The sequence below is a fragment of the Carcharhinus amblyrhynchos genome, chromosome 11 (genome assembly GCF_965287045.1).
Source record: "Carcharhinus amblyrhynchos chromosome 11, sCarAmb.v2.hapA, whole genome shotgun sequence".
NCBI lineage: Eukaryota > Metazoa > Chordata > Chondrichthyes > Carcharhiniformes > Carcharhinidae > Carcharhinus > Carcharhinus amblyrhynchos.
Window position 1 is genome coordinate 69,673,503 of NC_137334.1, and position 23,502 is coordinate 69,697,004.

General features: G+C 40.3%; 1 protein-coding gene across 5 annotated transcripts in view; it reads left to right on the forward strand.

Annotated features, from left to right (window-relative positions):
- Window positions 1-23,502, forward strand: part of spopla (speckle type BTB/POZ protein like a) — a 183,338-nt gene that overhangs the window by 40,189 nt on the left and 119,647 nt on the right. For 4 of the 5 annotated variants that reach the window (XM_080199368.1, XM_080199366.1, XM_080199364.1 and 1 more), the window contains exon 2: window positions 1,021-1,301. The exons of the other annotated variant lie outside the window; for it this stretch is intronic. Coding sequence is in view for 2 of the 4 variants with exons in the window: in XM_080199364.1 (XP_080055490.1) it covers window positions 1,286-1,301 (16 nt within the window). In the remaining 2 variants the exon portion in view is untranslated. The remainder of the gene's footprint in view (window positions 1-1,020; window positions 1,302-23,502) is intronic. 5 annotated transcript variants of the gene reach the window in all.

Consider the following 23,502-nt stretch of genomic DNA (forward strand, 5'->3'; position numbering starts at 1 on the left):
GTAAGTGTGCTGGGTAAGCTGTGAATGGCCTGGTTGGGATAGCCATTATCTCACAAGGTCATTTCAATTTTGGTATCTCTTTGTTCCACCTCAAGTAAGAGGAGCTATTTGTGGAATTTGAATTCCTCTTCTCAGCTATTGCACCATAAGCCAGTGCTCATTGAAAATGCCAAGTCCTTCGAAAGCATGCCTAATTGATCTAGCACACGTATGATGACTTATCTGATTTCCATACAAAGCTTGAATGCCTGGTGGAGTTGCAAGATCTTGAGACCAACACTGAAATGTATATTTGCAAGGCTGACTGGAATAGTAATTTTTAACAAGTGTATCTATATTGACAAAATGCTTGTTGATCTTAATGGACTATATGAATTATTTTGTAGCATAACCACTCAGCCCTACTCTAAAGCAAGTTATAAAAACAGAATCACAGAATACTACAGTGCAGAAGAGGCCCATCGAGTCTGCACCGAAGCATGAAATGCCCTGACCTGCCCACCTAATCCAACTTGCCAAGACTTGCAGAATCACAGAATACTACACTTGTAACAATTTTTTTTTAAGAATAATAAGCTGCCTTATGATGTAGCTGATGGGAATCATCCTCATTGTTCACTACGTCCATGTATGTGCAGGCTGCCCAAGATACATATCTGATGTGCTATTATGTTCTATCTTTATCTCTGACTGGTCCTGCACAGCATGAATTAGCCAAATCGTTGAATGAGTTGTTGCAGATAGTTGTGTGTTTTCCATATACGCACTGAAAGTTTCCATCACCTTAGCAAAGAGTGTATGTGACTTGCACATCGATAGCAATGTTGTGTCTGTGCACATCTAGTAATAGGCTCACAGTGTAATAATGTGCCGCTCAGGAAATCCTATTTCCCTGCAAAGGGGAATGAAGAACTGGATGGGCTGGGGGATGGCACAGTTTCTAACGGGTCTCCGATTTAAGATGGTAGTGAGGAGGAATTTCTTCTGAGGTTTGTTAATTTTTGGAATTTTCTTCCACAGAGGGCAGTGGAGGCTGGAGGAATATATTCAAGACTGATTTGAGACAGATTTTTTATCTACGAGAGTCGAAGATTGAGGGAGAGGCAAAAAAATGGATTTAAAGTGACAATCCGATCAGCCACGATCTTATTGAATGGTGGAGCAGGTTCCAGGAGCCAAATGGGCTACTGCTGCTGACTCGTATGTTCTGAAAGGTTGAGAGCGTGCATGCTGTGGTGCGTGGTGGAGAAGGTGGATTTCTGTAGTGTCGAGAGTGGTTAGAGGGATGCTGAATATCTCAGGTATTTATGATCATTTGATGTATATGAAACAGGAAGGATCAAATTTAACTGGGTTCCATGTGCAATGAGTCAGAATAAAGACAGTTGTTGGGAAAAAGGATGTGGCTCATCAAACACAAGAAGGGAAATAGGATTAAGGGAGAACTGAAATTGCACGGAAGCGGAGATGAGGTGGCAACAAAATAAGCATAAAATGTCAGGCACCATCTGTAAAGAAAAACTGTTACAGGTGTATTGTCCCTCCTTGCATTTTCTATTTTGGATGATTAGAAGTTGTTAGAAACTACTACTTTTAACAGGAGGTAGAATGAGTTTGAAATGTTGTTGTAGAAGAAAATTACAGCACAGGAACAGGCCCTTTGGCCCTCAAAACCTGCACCAACTATTTTGCCTGATTTGAACTAAAACCCACTACCCTTTTGTATTTCCTTTTTGTCAACTTTGTACTGGGTATGCTGTGTTGACTCGATAATGTATCGCATTGAGAATTTAAGCACGAAAAACTCTCAAAGACATAATCTGGATTTGAACGTATGGGTAAATGCCTCACACTTTTCTTTTTCATGTTGACTTTTTTCTGTCAATTAGGGAATGCTCAGGGACCATTTATTTTTCTGTAGTCTGCTTTATTTCCCAATAATTTCAGCTTTTTATATTGAACTGGCTTTGCAGGTTTATGGTGTAGTTTTGATTTTGAGTATCTTGTCAAATTTCCTATACAAACTTCATGTTAAATGTGCAATGGATGAATTATCAGCTGTCAATTTTGCATGTTTTCTTCAAGCTATCAAAGCTGTTAATTTTCCTTTGATTACCACTGCGATTGAAAACAACCTACACAGCAAATAATTGTGACGTTTATGATCCCAACCGATATTACTCGACAATTCAAATCCTAAAATAGAACCCGGCTGGACAAATCATAATTCTTAGATTTTCTTTAAAACCGTGGAGGGTATTTACTGAACATTTCATAGGAGTCTACTTTGAGTTATTTAACAAAGATAAAACACTTATTAAAACAAGAAACCCAGTAACGAACCATGAATCAAACTCTCACTATCCCTTTCATCACAGCAGTGCCTGACAGACCCAACACTCCAGTGATGAGATAGCAGTATTTCGACACTGAGGGTAGAGCTGGTCAGATGCAAAGAAGTTTCTAGTGGACTTGTGAAAATTCATCAGGAGTCCTTCCATAACTTGTATCGTCATTGAGAGATCTAGAAAACTCACTCGATATTTGAAGTGGTGTAATAGTCTCTGCCTTAATGGCTATTAGTGATAAAGTCTTAACCATTCTAACCCAATGTGAAGAGTTTTGTCTAAATTAGCCTTATTTCTCTTGTAATGATTATAAATTTCTTGCTATTGGTTAACAAGTGGAAAATGATGCTTAACTAATTTCTCTTGTCCAAACTATACCATTCCCCCTTCAAGGCAAATCTGCTTTACATTTCTCTGCAATCAACCAGCATTCTGTTGACATCTCCTTTATTATTTTTCTCAATTTGAAATGTTAGCTAATTTGACCACTTCAGCAAATTTCAGTATCATTCACCAGTGCCAGTGTATAAGTTGTAACATAGCTGGACAAGAGAGATCAAAGCACATATCCTTTTGCTGTGCTACTCATGCTGCCAAAACTAAAAATGTATATTTACCTCTACCCTTTTACTTTTTGTCCCTTAGCCATTTCTATGTATTTAATTAATTGAAAACAATAAGTAAAATACATGCACATGTTAGCAATCAGGTGAGCAAAAGAGTGGGCTAAGCTGTAGTGTCACCCATAAGAAAGCCCACATCAGGAGGATTTGAATCCCACGGAACCACATATTAGCAATAAATCGAACTCTTCAGTTGAGAAAAGGATGATGGTTTGTGTTTCTGCTCAATTGTACAGGAATTTTCAGAGTTTGCCAAACCATTGTTTTTTAAATTTTTTTTATGGGAAGTAGATGACACTGACGAGGCCAGCATTTATTACTCATCCTAATTGCCCTTGAGGTGGTATTTGCAGTCTTCTTAAACTAGCTCAGTCCATGAGATGTAGGTACACCCACAGTGCTGTTTGAAAGGGAGTTCCAGGATTTTGACCCAGTAACGGTGAAGGAACAGCAATATCGTTCCAAGTCTGAATGATGTGTGGCTTGGAGGGGAACCTGCAAGTAGCAGTGTTCTGAATCATCTACTGACCTGACCTTCTAGATGGTAGCAGTGACAGGGTTGGAAGGTGCTATCAAAGGAGGCTTAATGATGTGCACTTGTAGATGGTACACGTCGTGCCCACTGTTGATGGTGGAGGGAGTGACTGTTGAAGAAGGTGGAACTGCCTTTTTGTGGATGCTGTTGAGCTTCTTGAGTGTTGTTGGAGCTGCACTCTCAGGCAAATGGAGGGTATTCCATCATACTCCTGATTTGTGCCTTGTAGAAAGTGGTTAGGCTTAGGAGTGTCAGAAGTGGTGTGTTACAGTCCACAGAATCCCTGCTTCTCCTGTTCTTGTAGATGCAGTGCTTGTATGGCTGGTCCGGTTCAGTTTCTGGTCAATGGTAACCCTCAGAATTGTTGATAGTGGGGGATTTAAGGGGAGATTCTCTCTTGTTGGAAATGGTCATTGTCTGGCACTTGTGTGGCATAAATGTTACTTGCCACTTATTAGCCCAATGTTGTCCAGGTGTTGCAGTATGTGAACATGGATTGCTTAATTATTTGAGTCACAAATGGCTCTAAGCATTGTGCAACTATCCACGAACATCCCACTTCTGTCGTTTAGATGGAAGGAAAGTCATTGCTGAAACAGCTGAAGATGGTTAGGCTGAGGGCACTCCCCTGCATCAATATATCAGGACTGACATGATCAACAACCACCTTCCTTTATGTATCATGTATGTCCCCAGTCAGTGGAGACTTGTTATCCTGTTTCCCATTAACTTCCAGTTTTTCTAGGTTCCTTGATGCTGTACTCGCTCAAATGCTGCCTTGATGTCAAGGGCAGTCACTCCCAGTTCCCCTCTTCAAATCTGCCCATTTGTCCATTTTTGAACCAAGGCTGCAATGAGTTCAGAAGCTGTGGCTCTGGTGGAACCCAAACTGAATGTCAGTGAGCAGGTTATTGCTGAGTAAGTGCCACTTGATAGCAGTATTGTCAAAAAATTTCCATCACTGTTGATGATCAGTGCCTAACTACTGGGGTGGTAATTGGCCCAAATGGATTGCCCTGCTTTTTGTGGACAGGACAAATCCCACCAATATGCTGGGTGAATGCCAATGATACAGCTGTATGGACCAGCTTGGCTAGGGATGTGGCTAGCTCTGGAACACAAGTCTTTACTACTGTTGTAGGAATGTTGTTAGGGCCCGTAGCCTTTTCAGCACCAAGCACCTTTAGGCGTTGGTAATTGTTGCAAATGGCTGTGGAATTATGACTGGCAATTGCTTTCAGTGCAACTTGAATTTTGCTGTTTGTAAAACTAGCACAAAAAGTAATGTGCTAGAAGCTCCTACCAAAAAAAAAGCTACTTCTTCCTACAGTGTATTAATCATCATTGAGAATGTCTAATCAAGTTCATTTCAGGCTTTTGAGGAGCTTTCAAAAGTTAAGCTGGAATTTGTGTGTAAGGAAACCAATATATATTTTGAAAGGTTTTGCTGCTGTTTTTAAAATTTGCAAAAGAGTTAGCTAATAAAGAACAAAGAGCAACACAGCACGGGAAACAGGCCCTTCAGCCCAATGAGCCCGCGCTGCCATTTTGACATTGAGTCCCCTCTCCACCCATGACCCTTGTCTATGCTTATGGCATTCCACATTGAGGGAAGACTAATTTTAAGGACAATTTGTTACACCAATCAGCCTAAGAGCACATCTTTGGGGTGTGGGAGGAAACTGGAGCACCCAGAGAAAACCCACGCAAGCACGGGGAGAATGCTCAAACTCCCACAGACACTGGCCCAAATCCATGTATCTGCACAGCAAACAGTGATAGTCACTGAACTGTCGTGTTGCCCAGCATCTGGTCCAGTTTAAGCGTACACTAACAATGTGAAGTACTAGGCTACTCTTGAAACATCCAAGAGCAGCCCTCATACGACCCATCGCATGTATGTCCCTTGTTGGACAACAAGGCGGACTGAAGCACCTGTAGATTAAAAGGGAGAAACATCAATAACATGCACATCCTTATACAAACATTCAAGGGAATCTCCAGAAGCTCAAAAGTAAAACAAGTGAACCAGAAAATATGTTGGAAGGTCCATAGGAATCAATTGATTCCCAGGGACGTCCCAAGGCTCCTGAACCTTATTTAAAACAGTCTCCTGTATCCCTCCGTTTCCATCCCGCTCATGTGCCTATCTAAGTATCTCTTAAACAACTCCAGCGTGCCTGCCTCCACCACCTTGCTTGGCAGAGCATTTCATACCCCCACAACCCTCTGTGTGAAAAACCTCCCTCTAACATCCGAATTTTACCTCGCCTCCCCCCTCACCTTAAGACTGTGGCCCCTCGTAATGTGCGTTTCCAATCTAGGAAAAAGCTCACCACTGTTTATCTATACTCTTCATAATCTTATATACCTCCATTAGATCTCCCCTCAGTCTCTGTCTTTCTAGGGAAAACAGCCCCAATTTGCCCAATCTTTCCTCATAACCCAGTCCTTCCATACCAGGCAGCATCCTGGTAAACCACCTCTGCACTCTCTCCAGGGTCTCCACGTCTTTCCAGTAGAAAGGCGACCAGAACTGGACGCAGTACTCCAAATGCGGCCTAACCAACGTTCTATACAACTGCAACATCAGACTCCAGCTCTTGTACTCTATAGCCTTTATAGGAAGGGGTAACATACCATAAGCTTTCTTCACAACCTTCTCCACCTGTACTGCCACCTTCGAAGACGTGCACTTGCACCCCTAGGTCCCTCTGTGTTTCTATACTCTGCGTTTATATGATAAAGGTCTACCCTTTATCATATAACTCCCCCCTACGTTATTTCTCCCAAAATGCTTCACCTCACATTTATCAGGATTAAATTCCATCTGCCATTTATCTGCCCAATATACCAGCCTATCTATATCTTGTTGTATTGCCTGACACTGCTCCTCACTGTCTGCCAGCCCATCCATCTTAGTGTCATCTGCAAACTTGCTGATCACACCACGTACTCCCTCTTGTCATTTATGTATATTACAAATAGAAGCGGTCCCAGTACTGAGCCCTGAGGCACACCACTAGTAAAAAGTCTGACAACACCAGGTTTTAGTCCAACCTATTTATTTGATAATATTCTCACTAGCTTTCGAGGGGACAGCCTCTTCGTCAGGTGAATGGAGAGTTCTGGCCTCAGACAGAGCATATAAAGCACAGACAGTTTAGAGATTACTGATTTCGCATTTTAATCAGTAATCTCTAAACTGTCTGTGCTTTATATGCTCTGTCTGAGGCCAGAACTCTCCATTCACCTGACGAAGAGGCTGTCCCCTCGAAAGCTAGTGAGAATATTATCAAATAAATAGGTTGGACTAAAACCTGGTGTTGTCAGACTTTTTACTGTGTTTACGCCAGTCCAACGCTGGCATACCCACATCATGCACACCACTAGTGACAGACCTCCAGCTAGAAAAGGACCCTTCCACTACTACTCTCTGTCTCCTATTACCAAGCCAGTTATCAATCCATCTAGATACCTGTCCTTGTATTCCATGAGCTTTAATCTTTTCCACCAACCTACCATGAGGGACTTTGTCAAACGCCTTACTGAAATCCATATAGACAATATCAGTGGCTTGTCCTTCGTCAACCGTTTTTGTCACCTCCTCAAAAAATTCTACCAGATTCGTAAGGCAAGACTTCCCCTTAACGAAGCCATGCTGCGTATCTCTAATCAGATCGCAATGCTCTAAATGCGCATACATCCTATCCCTAAGAATCCTCTCCAACAACTTCCCTACCACTGACGTCAAACTCACCAACCTATAATTACCAAGGTTATCCCTACTACCCTTTTTAAACAACGGTACTATCCTCCAGTCCTCTGTAGCCCAGTCTAACCAGAAAATAATTCTGTATATTTTTCAATGACTGAAATTGGGTTTACTCTGAAATGATGCATTAACACTGATTAAAAATATTTATTGTTTCTGATGAAACCCATTTTTTGGTGTAATCAAAATTTACGAAGTCATTACTCTTGAATATATCAGGGAATATTTTAAAGCAGATTTTAAAAAATCTGTGTTTGGAAATACTGCTGAACTATATGGTTTACTGGTGGATTTTGTGTTGGGTGGTGAGCAGTTTGGCGTGGAGAATGTGGAGAGCTACACTTTTTAAAATGGGTTCAATTTGTGCTGAAATCACTTGACTTTTGGCTAAAGCAGAACTCTATCTCCAGAAATTTGACAAGAAGAGAAAAATCTTTTTGAATTACGTGCTGTCATTATTTCATGGTTTATCTTTCTTACTAAAATGCAAGTGTGTGTGTGATGTGTTTTTTAGAAATTGAGAAATTAATTTAGGAGAAAGTATTAAGTAATGCTGATACAACACCAAAGATTATTTTGAAAGCTTGACAATTGTAGGAGGAAGTAAGGATTGAAGGAGGAAAGATCCTAGTTTTGGGTCTTTGGGAAGTATGAATTGAAGTAGGAGGTTTTGCAATGAATGTTGATCTGGGTGGCATTAAATATGAATCTGTCCACTGTCATGTAGCTACTGTACAATGTTTAATTAGGTCATGTTAATGTCAGGCTGTAGTAGATTGTTGTATAAAGCTACTTTATTTTTCTGTTCTTGCTTGCTTTGAATATTATAGAACTCAACTGATCTTCACAACTTAGTCCAAATTAAAATTTAGTACTGATTTTGTGGACTTCTGATTTAAATTAATTGGGTGAAGATCAATCTTCAGTGAAAGATTTGAATGAGTTGCTTTCTGATTCTTGGGCTTAATACCTTAACATCCCTGACTCTGAAAAGAAAATGTATCAGATCTTTCTGACTGCAATAAATACTGGGGCAGGTCCAGAATTAAATCTATTTGATGAAATTGTGATATCTGTGAGGAGTGTAATTATAAATCACAACACTTTGAACTGCTAAATTGGGAAAATCAGAAGGGGGTTTTAATTTATGTGGAGTTACCTTGTGAAATATAACCAACGTTTCAGTCCTGTCTTAGTTCTGATAGAGTATAAATAGTTTGAAGATCTGTTAAGATTTAATTTGATTTATTATTGTCACATGTATTATCACACAGTGAAAAGTATTGTTTCTTGCTTGCTATACAGACAAGATATACCGTTCATAGAGAAAGAAACGAGAGAATGCAGAATGTAATGTTACAGTCATAGAGAAAGATCAACTTAATACAAGGCAAGTCCATTCAAAAGTCTGACAGCAGCAGGGAAGAAACTGTTCTTGTGTTGGTTGGTACGTGATCTCAGACTTTCGTATCTTTTTCCCAAAGGAAGAAGGTGGAAGAAAGAGAGTGTCTGGGATGTGTGGGGTCCTTCATTGGTTGCTTCACAGAGACAGTGGGAAGTGTAGACAGAGGCAATGGATGTGAGGCTGGTTTGCATGATAGATTGGGCTACATTCACAATCTTTTGTCGTTTCTTGTGGTCTTGGGCAGAGCAGGAGCCATACCAAGCTGTGATATGACCAGAAAGAATGCTTTCTGTGTAAAAATTGATGAGAGCCATAGCTGAGATGCCAAATTTCCTTAGTCTTCGAAGAAAACAGAGGCGTTAGTGAGCTTTCTTAACTATAGTGTCAGCATGGGGGGTCCAGGACAGGTTGGTGATCTGACACCTAAAAACTTGAAGCCTTAGACCCTTTCTACTTTCTACTCATTGATGTAGACAGGGGCATGTTGTCCTTTTACGCTTCCTGAAGTTGGTGGTTTCTTATACGTTTACTTTTGTGAGAAATGCTAGGCTATTGGGAAGTACATTTGCTTTTTAGGATGTCATTATCTATTCTTGCTTGGGATGGGAGCATTGTGCCCAATTTCTATGTTATTTGGTAATTAGAATGAGGATATTTCTATCTACACCAAGTATAATAGCAAAGTTACTGGACTAATCATCCAGAAGCCTGATCTAATAATTTGGAAACTAAGTTCAGATGCAACCACAGCACCAGATTGACTTTAAAGAATCTCTGAAATGGCCTAGCAAGCCAGTCAGTCGTGTCAAACTGATATTAAAGAGAAAAAAAACTAAAGCAGAAGAAAACTAGATCTGTCTAGGTACTGGATATAGCAAAGGCACACCCAGCCTGGTCAACCTATTGGCTTGAAAGTATGACTGTGTTCCAGACTCATTCATTTTCTCCTGATGGACCTGTTCTGTCGGTGGGCCAGGCCCACCTGTGGTGTGGTGAAACAGTAATGTATGATCAGGAGAAATGGCCGTTGGAATCCTCACCATTGATTCTGGACCCCATGGAGTTAGAAATATGAGATTTTGGAAATATGAGATTTAAAGTTGGGAGTGTGTGTGGAAAAAGAGCAAAGGACAAAGAAAAATCTGTGGAGGATGGGAGAGATTAAATGACACAACTTGATGATGCAAGGCAAATGGAAGTTATAAAAGGACAATTAATGAAACAAATGATGTGCCTGGAGAAGGTGTGAATGACAGAATAATGAACAACTGCTGACTAAAGGAGAAAGCAAGAAAAAGATCAAAACATATTTAAAGTAAAGGAAACAAAATGTGGACAGAGAACAGAATGACATTTTTGAAGTCAATGCTGAATCAGTAAAGGATCGACTGCCCTCCTTTAGATAGTAAATCACTACTGCTCCATGTTGGTCACCACTTGGAAAAAGCACAGATGTAATAAGACAACTGAATGAAATCTCCCACCTAGAGTACAATGTCCATCGCCAAGGGTGGCTTGGTGACTGTCCTACTGACCAAACTACCAGACTGGATCTGTGCAGGTGTTGATTGATCAATATGAAAGTAAAACCTTTTTGGCCTCATCCTTCTCTACCTATCTATCAGAGAGGCATTTATAGACAACTGCATAAGTAGGAGTAATCACCCAGTCCTCGCGGAGATTAAATTTAATCTTCTTACTGTTGTTGCCCCATTTTTGACTATCCTTTTCCTCTCCAAATTCCTTGAATATGTTAACAAATCCATGCTTATTTCCCCCACAATTCCTTTTTTAAATACCACATTTTGACCTCCACCCCTGTCACAGTACTGAAAAGACTCTCGCCAAAATCAAAAAGATAAACCATCCGTCTTCATCTTTCTTGACCAGGGTACCTTTGACTGGATTGACCATGCCATGCTCCGCCAGTGTCTCTCTGCTATTATCCAGCTGGGTGGGCCATCACTGACCTGATTACATTTTTGTCTCTAATTGTAGTCAGAGTATCACCTGCAATGACTTCTGTCCCACACTTGCGTTGTTACCTCTGACGAGCCTCAAGGATTTATCCTTAATCCTTTCCTATTTCTCATAAATATATTGCCCCATGGTGACATAATTTGAAAGCGCAGCATTTGTTTTCGATACTCATCTCTTCCTCACCGCCTTCACTCTCAGCTCTTCCTCAGACTGCTTATCTGACATCCAGCAATGGCTGAAGCCATTGTTTTTGTTTCCTTCTGCAAACTCTATTTCCTATTTATTTAATCCACCCCTTTCCATGGTGCCAGATTAAGACTAAACCAGTATGTTCAATCTTGGTGTCATTTTTGACACTGATGATTTCCTGACTGCATATTTATTCCATTGTCTAAGGCTACCCATTACTACTAGAAAGAAATTCGCCTGCCTTTGTTTTAAATGGAACCAAGTATCTATCACCCTCATGCTTGCAGACTTGCTTTATTGGATTTGATTTATTATTTGTCACCTGTGTTAGCATACAGTGAAAAGTATTGTTTCTTGTGCTATACAGATAAAAGTTCATAGAGAAGGAAACAAGAGTGCAGAAAGTGCAGTAGTTCTACAGTCATAGCTAGGGTGTAGAGAAAGATCAACTTAATGCAAGGTAAGTCCACTCAGAAGTCTGACAGCAGCAGGGAAGAAACTGCTCTTGAGCTGGTTGGGACGTGACCTCAGACTTTTGTATCTTTTTCCCGACAGTGAGAGAGAGAATGTCTGGGGTGCATGGAATCCTTAATTATACTGGCTGCTTTGCTGAGGCAACTGGAAGTGTAGACAGAGTCAACGGATGGGAGGCTGGTTTGCGTGGTGGATTGGACTACGTTCACGACCTTTTGTAGTTCCTTGCGGTTTTGGGCAGAGCAGGAGCCATACCAAGCTGTGACGCATTGGTTCCTAGTCAAGCAACACATTCAACTTAAATTCTCCTTGTTATCAAATCCTTCTATGGTTTTCCCTCTGCATGTTGTCATAATCTCCTCCAACCTCACACTGCACTAATTGAATTCTGATCTCTTAAGCATCCCTGACCATCGGTGACTGTGCCTTCAGCTCCCTCAGATTTAAAGTTCTGAAATTTATTTCCTACAACTCTCTACCTCATTTTCCCCCTTTGAGCAAATGAGCCTCCAAACCATTGAATCTGTCTATGCTTCCTGCTGCCTTGGAAAAACAGCCAGCATAATCAAGGACCCCACGCACCACGGACATTCTCTCTTCCGTCGTCTTCTTTCGGGAAAAAGATGCAAAAGTTTGAGTCATGTACCAGCTGACTCAAGCTTCTTCCCTGCTGCCATTAGACTTTTGAATGAACCTACCTTTATATTAAATTGATCTTTCTCTATACCCTAGCTGTGACTGCAACACTACATTCTTGCACCCTTTCCTTTCCTTATACCCTATGTTGTCTATGAACGGTATGCTCTGTCTGCATTGCACGCATGAAACAATATTTTTTCGCTGCATGCAACAATAATAAATCAAATCCAAAACCAATGTGTGTGACAAATCAAATCAAAAAAATCACCTTCCAATCCAGGACATAACTGTAGCTGTTCCTCAGGAAAATGATCTGTGTCAACAATATCCTTCCCACTATCGTAAGGTCAGAAGTGGAGATGTTTGCTGGTGATTGCAATGTTCAGTGCCATTTGAAACTCCTCAGGCAGTGGAATGGTCTGTATCTGCATGAAAAAAGATCTGAGCTATTGTTTTGGTGTGGACTGATGATGTAACAAGGAACATTCATGCCACTCAATTGCTAGTCAATGCCCATTTCCAACAAGAGAGCATTCGACTACTTCCCTTCACATTGAATATCCATTGCTGAATGTCACACCATTTTATCATCATGGGAGGACCAGCAGCACAAAGCTTGAACGAAACCAGCTGAATAAATACTGCAGTCTCAAGAACAGGTCCAAAGCTAGTAATTCAGCAATGAATGACACACTATCTGTCTCTCAAAACTTGTACCTTGTAGATGTTGGACAAGTCAAGAATGTGGTGAAGTATGCTCCACTTATTTGGATAAGTGAAGTTCTAACAATACACAAGGCTCAACACCAACCTACTTAATACCTCATTTATTGATTTAAACAATAAATCCCTCCACCACAGGTGTTCCATTTGTCAACAACACTGCCAAGGTTTCTTTTGACAGCACGTCCCAAACCTGTGACCTCTGATGTTTAGAAAGATGCGTGGGAACGCTATGACCTGAAAATTCTCCTTCAGTCATTCACCATCCTGACTTGGAAATATCTTCATATTTCTTCTCTGTAGCATCGTAGGGCTCCCTACCTAGTAGCACAGTGGGAGTACTCTCACCCCTACAAACTGAAGCAGCTCAAGGTTTTTCACTGCGACTATCTGGAGGGCAATTAGGTATGGACAATAAATGATGACCTTGCCATCAGTGCCTCCATCACAACAATAAATAAAAAAGGCTGGCATGAGTGGTACCATTAAACTGTGGCTGGAAATGTTGCATTGGCAGGGGAGGTAAAAACTTTGGAGAAGCTTGTTCTTATATTTTAGTTGCTTAAAAAAATCTTGTAGCTATTTTGTTTGTCAGAAACAATTTTTAAGCAGCATTTAAAAATGAAGTACTGTTTTTACCATTTAATGACATTCAAGGGAACCGTTTGAAAGTGGAATGTATTTCGAGCAATGAGAAGCAGACCAGTGAGCGTTGGCTAAAAGTATTTCCATTCTGAGCACTTAACTTTGATTAGCACCATTTTCTATTAAAGTCAAGCACCCTGATGCTGATGTTAATTCTGAAATATTCAATTAGTGCCTGGGAACATTTGGCTGAGAGTCTAACAGGATAATTGTTCCTCTTTAGTGCTTTAAGTTAAAGAATGTTTTTCCATACAATTTACCATTTGTGCATCTGTGGAGAGAGAAATAAAACTTTAATTGTTTCTCGCCACCAAAGCTGCCAGACCTGTTGAGTATTTTTAGTATTTTGTGTTTTGATATTCAGAGGAGTCCGGTTACGTTGGTATGTCCTGTAAAATCAGCTGTCCGACTCTATTGAGTTGTTGTGCTGCCAAACTAGTTTTCATTTATTATCTTTCTTGGTTTTTTTGCTGCTGTTATCAAATTGTGTTGAGTCTGGTCCTTGACAAAAAAACAAACATTACCTCACTTGAAAAAATACTTGGCAACTTGAAGCTCAGCATGGAGGACGCACAGTCCTAGGAATTAAGTGGTAATGGTGTGTGAATTCAGACTTGAACATTTTGTCTAAATTTATGATTGATGTACTGATAAGCACAGTTTGTAAACTGTATGAATGCCAAACAATGAAAAAATAAATCCTAAAACAAGCAATGACTGTGAATATGGTTATTGCCAAGAATTCTTTCTGAAAGAGGGAGATAGCAATTTGAATTGTCTGCAAATCCTGATGATTGAAGGGAGATAATTGAAAACTGAACTTTGGGCCCTTATAAGTGGGAGACTATTAATGCTCGCAGTTATACAGGAGTAAATTACACGCAGCTTTTGGCATTTTCAAATCTGCAGTTAAATATGTAAGTCTAGAAGTTACTACCTGAGAGACTCTGCTGCTTCACTTATTTATTAGCTTACAAGAGATTCAGCATTTGCATGTATGACTGTGAAGTTGGGATCTCTCCAGCCCTAAAAATTGACTTGTATATTTATAAAGAGTTTCATTGTTGTAAAGTTGAGTGTGTAAAAATGTAAAGAAAATACTTGAGGAGCAAAACATTGTGTAGTCCCTTTAAAAACTGGTATCTTGTTTCAATATTTGGAGATTCAAAATGCAAAGTACATCCAAAGTCCCAGACTGAAACATTTGTATCCAAGGCAAGACAGTAGGGTTGCCTTGGTAACAGGCTTCAGGCATGTGAAAGTTTTGAATTTTACCCAATCAATTTAAAGCAGGCGCTCGGTTACTAAGAACCTATAAAATTTGAATTTGATGTTGTTGACAACAGCAGCCCAATCCGAGGTCATCTCAGGTATAAAAGAGAGGGCAAGGGGGAAAAGTGGGAGTTAGCAACTATCACCTCTCAAATCGAGAGGGAGAGAGCAGCTCTCTATCCTACCAGCTGTAAATATCTCTTAAGAGAAAAAGGTGTCAAGTCAAATCAGCAAAAGGTGTCAAGTCAAAAAGAACTCTGAGGGAATCTACGGAAGAGCTCCAAAAGTTTCAAAAAGCCACAAAACCTGGTTTTTTTTTGAGAGTGACAGAATTCTATTATTATATTTTTGGTTAATGAATGAGTATTGTGTTTATTTGAATGGCATTCTAGTAGAATCTTATTTTATTTAGTATGTTACTTGTTTAGTTAAAGTTCCCTGTTAAATAACCAAATTGTTAAATGGTTATTTTAAAATGAGTGTCAAGTATTTCTATTAGTTAACCACAAAGGTCAGTTCACCTTCTCACACATTTTTAATTAGGAGATTTGGCATTATCTCTTAAAGGAGAACAACCACCACGTCATAGCATCTTGCCTTCCAATTTTTACTAGTTGGAGATTTTAAATGTTTTTGTTTTCTTTCTGCCTTGTATTTTTGTTCTCCCTCCCATTTTCCTTTCCCTCTTTTTACTTCACTTGCTGTACATGACTTGGCATTGAATTACATTTTGAAACTTGCATTCCACAAAGGGCAGGACTTTTGTCCCCATATGTACCCAGGTATGGATTTAGGTAGGTGTGAAAATTGACTGCTGATGTGCTGGTATGTCAGCACTATTCTCCCCCTAGCCCTTTGCCCCCTCAGAATAATAGATTCAGAGACTAGCTGGCATTTTTCAGTGGACTTGCAGGCTCCAGCTTGTAGAGGACAAGATCAGATATCTGGTAGTATTCCAGTGACAGAATGGAGGCTCAAAGCTCCAGGCAGGCTTAATTTTCTGCAATGGGTGGTTGTCTGATCGTTAATGGTTTTACAAAGCTGATGGCAAATATTGCAAATCCTCCAGCTACTTATGATTCTCAACTCTTAATATTTATTGTAACGAATTACACTAAATTTCATGTCAGTTTCTCAGCAAATTCTAGGCCAGTGTTGTAATTTTGTCTAGTAGCTTACTGACCGAGTCTGACGCATTACTGACAATATCAGTTGTACTTTCTTTTGTGAACTGTTGGATTATCTTTCATTGTAGCTTCGGGCTTTTTACTGCTTTTCTCTTGTATATTTATTTACTGGATTGGCGGCATTGATGTGGTTTTGAGTTTGTGAAAAGCTAAAATGTTATGTGACTGATACCGCTGTGATATGTAGATAAATGTAGAATAGTGACTATATCTGGCATACCCGGTGTGTTCAGAGAAGGTGAGTGATTTATCACCTGCTTATTCATGGAGGGCATTATGTTAGTTTGGGATGTTGCAGCCTTTTTGGTGGCATAGTCAGTCCTGGCATTACCCCTGGTCACTGCCAAATCATTGGCAGCGTGGGCAGGTCATTTAATAATGGCTAGCTGTTTAGGGAGGAGGATGGCTTAGAGAAGGTTGCGGACTTGAGGGGAATTTTGGATGGGGCTTGCGGAGGGTGTGAGGAACTCTGTTTGGACCCATAGTTGGCCAAAATCATAAGAGATGCTGAAAGCATGTTGGGAATCGGTGTAGATGTTAGTTCAGCCTTTTGTGTGGAGACTGAAGGGTCAAATGAGGTCGGCTCCAGGGTGGCAGTATCGTTTACAACTGAGTAGCCAGAAATGGGTCTCCCAGAGCGGGAGATGGAGGAACTGCTGACAACATGCAAGGTAAGATCTGGAGAGGGTAAGGGAGAGTCAGTAAGGTCTCGATGAGCAAGGTCAAAAAGTGGTTCCAAAGTGAACTCTCGCAGCCCCCTCATGATTGTTTATCGGTGTCAGTACTTTAGAACAGCAAAGTCATGCCAGATGTGTCAGGAGGTACCTCTGGTTTTTTATCTTTCCTTTTGTTTGACTTGTCAGTCTAGCCCTTTTTTCTTGAACTCGTCTCTCCCTTTCCAACCTCTCTTGCTCTGCTCTTCTCTTTTGTCCTTCTCATACTTTGCACGTTCTGATTTCAACATTTCCCTTCATCATCACATTCACTGATCCCTCTCCTATGTGCATTATCCTCCCAGCTGGCCAGCTTTGATTTTTTTGGTTAGTTCACCTGCTTTCTTTCTCCATAAAGACATTAAAATTTTGCATTTACTTCCCACATTACATTTCCAAATAGCCTCCACTGCTTTAATATACTTATCCAAATCCCAAGTTTCCCCCTAACAGCCAATTCTCCTCCCCCAGTTTTTTGTTTAAACACCCTGATAAGCTTCTGAATCGCTCCTCGCCCTTTGGGTTTTCACGACACGTTTATATAAAATGTTCACATCCCCAGACTTATCCAAAGTTTGACCCAGTGTTAGAAGACTTTGACCACTTGTGCTTCATGATCTTCACTGTCCTGTTGTCCCTGTGCCCACTTTAGGATCCTGACCTTCATGTGGGGAATTTCCCCTCTTAATAAACGATCCAAGACTGCATTTTTGAGACAGGCACTTCTTTTCGATTGGCACAAGTAGTCACATCTCCAACTTCACCTAATTCCCACCCTTTACTATGTATCAGAGAACTCAAACCTCAAATTCTACCAACCAAGGGACTTAAACCCTGGTCAGTGGGGGGACTCGAACCTCCTGGTTTTAATATACCAAAACCTGGGGACTCTAACCTCCAGGTATACGTGGGGGACTCAGACCCTCCATTATCTTACTGAATAAACCTGGGAACTTTAACCACCAGGCCACTCGGGGAACTCGAACCACCCAGCGAAGGACTAGTCAGTGTTCAAGGACATAAGTCGTCTCCGTGTTCCGTCAGTACAGGGCCTTGGGGGATGAGGGGTTGATGGAGTATTAGTTTAGTGAGAGAAACTAAAGTTAATCTTACCTCGTGGGCCCGTCCATCTCACGTTACTGACACCCAGATGATTGCTTATTCAGTCCACCCCGGTGGACATCTGTATATGTTGGAACCCTGCTCTGCAGCGCCAAGTGTTAAGTCCGTTTTTTGCGAGACCCTTCGGTCCTTGATGCAAAGGCAAACACCAACCGCTGTCCGATTCAAAAGTTCTTTATTCTTCTTGCATGTGCAAACTGGCAAGCCTTTGCTACCCAACTTTCACTCAGTGCTGGGAGTCAGCAAAGGTGCCCTGAATAATGGGACAGTCCCCCTTCATATAGCTTTACAATCCTCATGGTCATATGTGATCTGATGCAATGTAACTAATCACAAGACATCCTTTGTCCTAGTCAGGTTAACCACATCTAAGGTCGTTATACGGTTCTGTTGAAAGAAAGAGAACTGTTAATGGGTCAGTTTGTTAATCACAGATGTCTTAAGCTTGTCATTTTGAAATCAACTCTCAGCAGTCTAAAGTTATCTATGTCTTTCATACCCAAACTGCTGGTTTAGCAGGTTTTTGCAAAAACTCATAGTTGCATGAGTCATTAACTCCTTAAAATCTCACTGGGGTGTCAACCTAGGTTGTGTTTTCAAGTCCTTGCAGTGGGGTTTTAACCCACTACCTTCTGATTTCAAGATAACTGTTCTATCACCAGGCAAGGATGACTTGTTGATAATTTAGTCAAGTGTTTTTTTTTGAAGGGCACTGAACAGCATTCAATAATTTTGATTTTATACTTGGGCTGTTGAGGTATTAACCTGCAAAGAAACAAGCCCACAAACGTGGGAAGTTCTTCATTTTCACTAAGAGAATTCTAATAGTTGCATTTTTAAAAGTTGCTGCACCTGTCTAGGATGATGGTATCAACAGGAAACTAAGTTCCTGTTGGATAGGATTTCTTTATTTCAGGACAAAGGCTTCATATCCTGTTAAGTTAGGTTAACCTTTATGTAAAAATCACCCATTGTGAACTCTGTATATATCCTTCTTTTGCATGTGCTGTGTGTCCTGAACACCTGCAGTGCAAATTTTGATCTTAACATGTCACATCAATTTAATTTGAATTACCGATGTGTCTTTCAACTAGCAAAATGGTGACTTCCTACATCCGCAGTGATGGTTCACATTTTATGTGTTAAGTTGACTCCCTTTTTTTTGGATGTATTGTTTCAAGTTTCAAAAGGTTGTCTTATGCACTGCAATCTTATGCACCAAGAGAAAAGGAAACCAAGGATACTGAGAACATTTGATGTTGTGTGGAAGAAAATATACAGTAATTTAAATTCAATCAATATGATACATTTTATTGAATGAATTATTTTTACAAAGATACCTTTAACCACAATCAGTGGTTAGAAAATCCACCAATGCCTCTACTTTCTCAGGAGCCTAAGGAAATTTGGCATGCCTATTACGATTCTTGCCTATCTTTACAGATGCGGCATTGAAAGCATCTTTTCTGTATGTATCACAGCTTGGTATGGCTCCTGCTTTGAACGAGACTGCAAGAAACTACAAAGAGTTGTGAACGAAGCCCATCCATCATACAAACCAGCCTCCCATCCATTGACTCTGTCTACACTTCCCGTTGCCTCAGAAAATTGGCTGGCATAATCAAGGATGCGCACATCCTGGACATGCTTTCTTCCACTTTCTTCCATTGGGAAAAAGATACAAAAGTCTAAGGTCATGTACCAACCGACTCGAGAGCAGCTTCTCCCCTGCTTCCATCAGATTTTTGAATGGACCTACCTGGTATTAAGTTGATCTTTCCCTACACTCTCTCTATAACTGTAACACTACATTGAGCACCTTTTTCCTTTCCTGCTCTATGAACGGTATGCTTTCTCTGTATAGCATGCAAGAAACAATACTTTTCACTCAATACCAATACTGGTGATTTTCACAGTTAACTCCATTGCAGTATTAATGTAAGCCTACTGGTGACACTAATAAACAAAAAAAAAGTGACAAATCAAAAGGTTTTAAAAGCAGTCAAATTTATTGCTTTTGGTGCCCACTGCAAAGAGCTCATCCAATCCATTCCGAGTCATTTTGGTTATGGCTTAATTGTAAAAGTCCCACTGAGTCAGGTTTGGCACTTTCGATTTCAGAATCATCCCTCCACAACAAATTGTCTTACTCTCCATCCATCGATTTATATATTCTACCTTTTTTTAAATCGTTCAAGGGATGTGGGCATCACTGGCTGGGCCAACACTTATTGTCCATCTTTGAGGGCCTTTTAAGAGGCATAACATCCAAAGGCTGAACTACAGACTTTAGACCCCTGGAATCTTCTTTACCAGTCCCTCAGGGTTGAGGATGACTTGCTTCCACTCCAGGGAGGTGGGTTTTGTGGTTGCTGAATAGTCCAATTGAAGAGCTGCAGACTCTGTCACAGGTTTGGTGAGTGGTGTTTGATGTATTGGGTGGTTAGGACACTCTCTGGATTCAACACACTCTTTCTGTGTTATGCTCAACCCAGTGATGCTTGAACTGTCTTTGAGGTTGCTTCTTTTCCGGTTTGTGTGTTCTAAGCAAGCGTTTCCCACATCGATTGGGATGTTGCATTTATTTAGGGAGGCTTTCAAAGTGTCCTTATAGTTTTTCCTCTGCCCTCCTAGTGATCGCTTATCATTGCGGAGCTCGGGTAGAGCATTTGTTTCGGCAGTTTTGTGCCGAGCACATGGACAATGTAGCCTGCCCATCACAGTGGTCGTGCATGACCAATGTTAAGTTTTTCTGTGGTCCTTTTACATATCTCTTTTTCTAATGTGTGAATGCAGGGTTGGATGTTGCGTACAACTCTCATCATGCTGTAATGTATAGGGAAACTTTTGGGTTAAATTTAAAGTGATCCTTTTGAGATTTTTCCATTTGAATAATATATTAAAAAATAGCATTAAGTTTGTAGTACTTGCTTTTATTCTTGTATAGTAAAAGTTTTTGTTTAAAACTTGAAATCCTGCGGAGTTTACATTCCTTCTAAAAAGTTAATGGTTTCCCTTGCAGCCAGAACAATAGGCCTGAGCATGAATTTTGGCGCTGAATAAATGGGGTTGATTTTTATGCTGCGATCTGTAGTATTTGGAAATGAGTTATATTTTACAACCAAAGTGAATTCAGGCAAGTTTCAAAATTCCAAGTCTGCAGCCATGGAGAGGAGGAATAATAGTTAAAATGTGATGAGTCAACTATATTTAATTTTGCCAGGCATTGTAAAAAAAAAAATTCATCATCTCATTGGTGGCCCAACATGACAACCTATTTGTGTGAACTCAGCATGATGGGGATATACTTTTGGCAGAGGAAGTTGTCGATTTGATTGACAGACCTACTGGTCAATATCTAAGCACAAAGTGTTGAAGGCGCAATCTTCCTGCTTGCTTGGACAACAGACAATTGGACAGGCCAGGTTTTAAAGGGGAGAGTGTGTTACAGGCTTGGAGCTGCAAGTTAAGATGTTGGAGATCAGTTTCACAGTTTGAGCTGGGTGTCGAAAGCAGGTAATGGTTAAAAAAAAAACAAGGTGCTCCCCAAAGGGTCTTATTTGTCTTATTTCTTTTATCTGGAGGAGAGATCAAAGAGATTTCTTGAATTGTTTTTCTGCAAGTTCTGTTGTTGTTTGTAAAATAGTTCCCATGAAACATCTTGCAACAGCTTACTTTATGCAAGTTATTCTAATAATTCTCGTTAAACATGTTTCTTAATCTGACTACTGAAGGATTGAAAGAAACGTTTGGAAGATATGTACAATGTCCGCTGTAAATGAGAAATGGTTCTGTTTCACCTTTAATCGTACACTACAATAACACCAATACCTTGTATTCATACAACACCTTTAACATACAATAAAATAGCTTAAGGCGCTTCATAGATGTTATAAAATGAAAGTGCTTCTAAGGAACTTTGCAGGATATTATGAAACAAAATATGGTGCTGAGCCTCATAACGAGGTATTAATGCAGAAATATTGCCAAAGTAGTAAGTTTTAAGGAGTGTTTTAGAGGAAGAAAGTGAGCTGGAGAGATAGGGAGCTGTGGAGAGGGAATTCGGTAGCTTGGGGCATGGTCACCACTAGTGGGATGATTAGTTGAAGAACCTCAAGAAGCCGATATTAGAGAAATGCATCCTGGAGGGGTGTGGAGATTGCAGAGATAGGGAGAGAGGAGATTTGAAAGGATGAAAATTTTAAATTTGAGACATTGCTTAACCGGTGAGGGATGATTGAAGAATGGAATTTGGCATGAGTTAAGTCATGGATAGCAGAAGTTTGGATAATCTCCAAATGTTATGGAATAATCAAACCTAGAGGTAACAGAAGCATGAGTGTGAGCCTCAACAATAAATGAGGTGAGGCAGAGTTGAGCTATGAGATGTAAATAGGGGGCTTGGAGATGGCACGGATATGTGTTTGGACTCCTGGGGCCAAACATACCAAGGTTGTAAATAATATGGTCTACCCATAGACTGTTGCCAAAGTGCACAATGGAGCAGATGGCTAGAGAGCGGAGCTTGTACTGGAGTCTGAAAATAATGGTTTTGGTCTTCTCACAATTATTAGAGGAAATGCCGGATGTCAGGTGAGCAATCTGACAGTTTAGAGACCATGGAGGGGACAAGAGTGGTGGTGAGGTAGAGCTGGGTATTATTGTCATTGCTATTGGATGATATTGTCGAAGGGCGGCATGTAGATGAAATATGGCGGGGAGATAAAGATAGATCTCTTTGCAAGAATAGAAAGACAAGAGATATCCTGACTCTAAGAATTGAACTCTGAACGTGCAGTCCCAAACAGCTTAAGGACTGTGCAGATGCACTCGAGGAGAATGGTGTATTCAACCATGTCAAAGGGCTGCAGATAGGATGAGAATGGTAAGGAATCATCATTGTCATGTAGGATGTCATTTATGACTTTGATAAGAGCCGTTTTGGTTCTCTGATGGGGCTGAAACCTGAGTTAAAGGATTCAGACATTAAGTTCCAGGATAAATGGGCACAAATGTCCCATGAATTAAAGGACTACCAGCGCCACCATATGCAGGACAAATAACTTAAGGCAGACCCAAAATTTGTAATGGTGCCTTATGGCACAGTCCAAGTAGAAGGTGTCTCTGGGGTCTTCATTTGTTTCTAATTTTGAGGATTATGCCAAGAACCAGTTTTGTATCATGCTTATTCAGCAGGTGAGTCTGACTGTTTGAATACTAGTATGTTATACTATGGTTATAAGCAAAAAAAAAATCAGCTTCTGGAAGCACATTGAAGAAACGGCAGCATCTGTGAAAAGAGAAACATAGTTAAAGTCACTTGATCTTTGGTCAATACTGGAAAATATTATAGATGTAACAGGTTTTTAAGCAAGTACAAGGGGAGGGAAAGGTAGAGAAGAGGGAAAAACAAAGGGGAATATCAGTGGTTAGGATCATAGAATCCTCACAGTGCACAAAGAGGCCATTCAGCCCATCTAGCTTGCACCATAAAATGGAAGTCGGGAGAGATTAAATGTCAAATATATCCAAGATGTATTTGGCATTTAATAGATTAGTGCATAGTATTAACTGACTCTACTGAAAGTAATGTAAAAACTACTGTTGTGATTGTATGCTATTTAAGGCTTTAGCTTAAAATCTCATTTTTGATGGCAGTATAATTGTTTGGGGATCATTTAATTAGTCTGAAAATGAAGGGGAAGCAACTTTTAACTTGCAAGAATTAGAACTTTGCTCTAAAAATAAAAGAAACAAATAGTTTGAAAGTTTGTGTAAACGTTGCGTAGGCTACATAATTTAGCTTTTGTCAGGTTGATGAATACTGAGTTTCTTTTGTTGTCATGAATAGCAGAAGTTTGGATGATCTCAA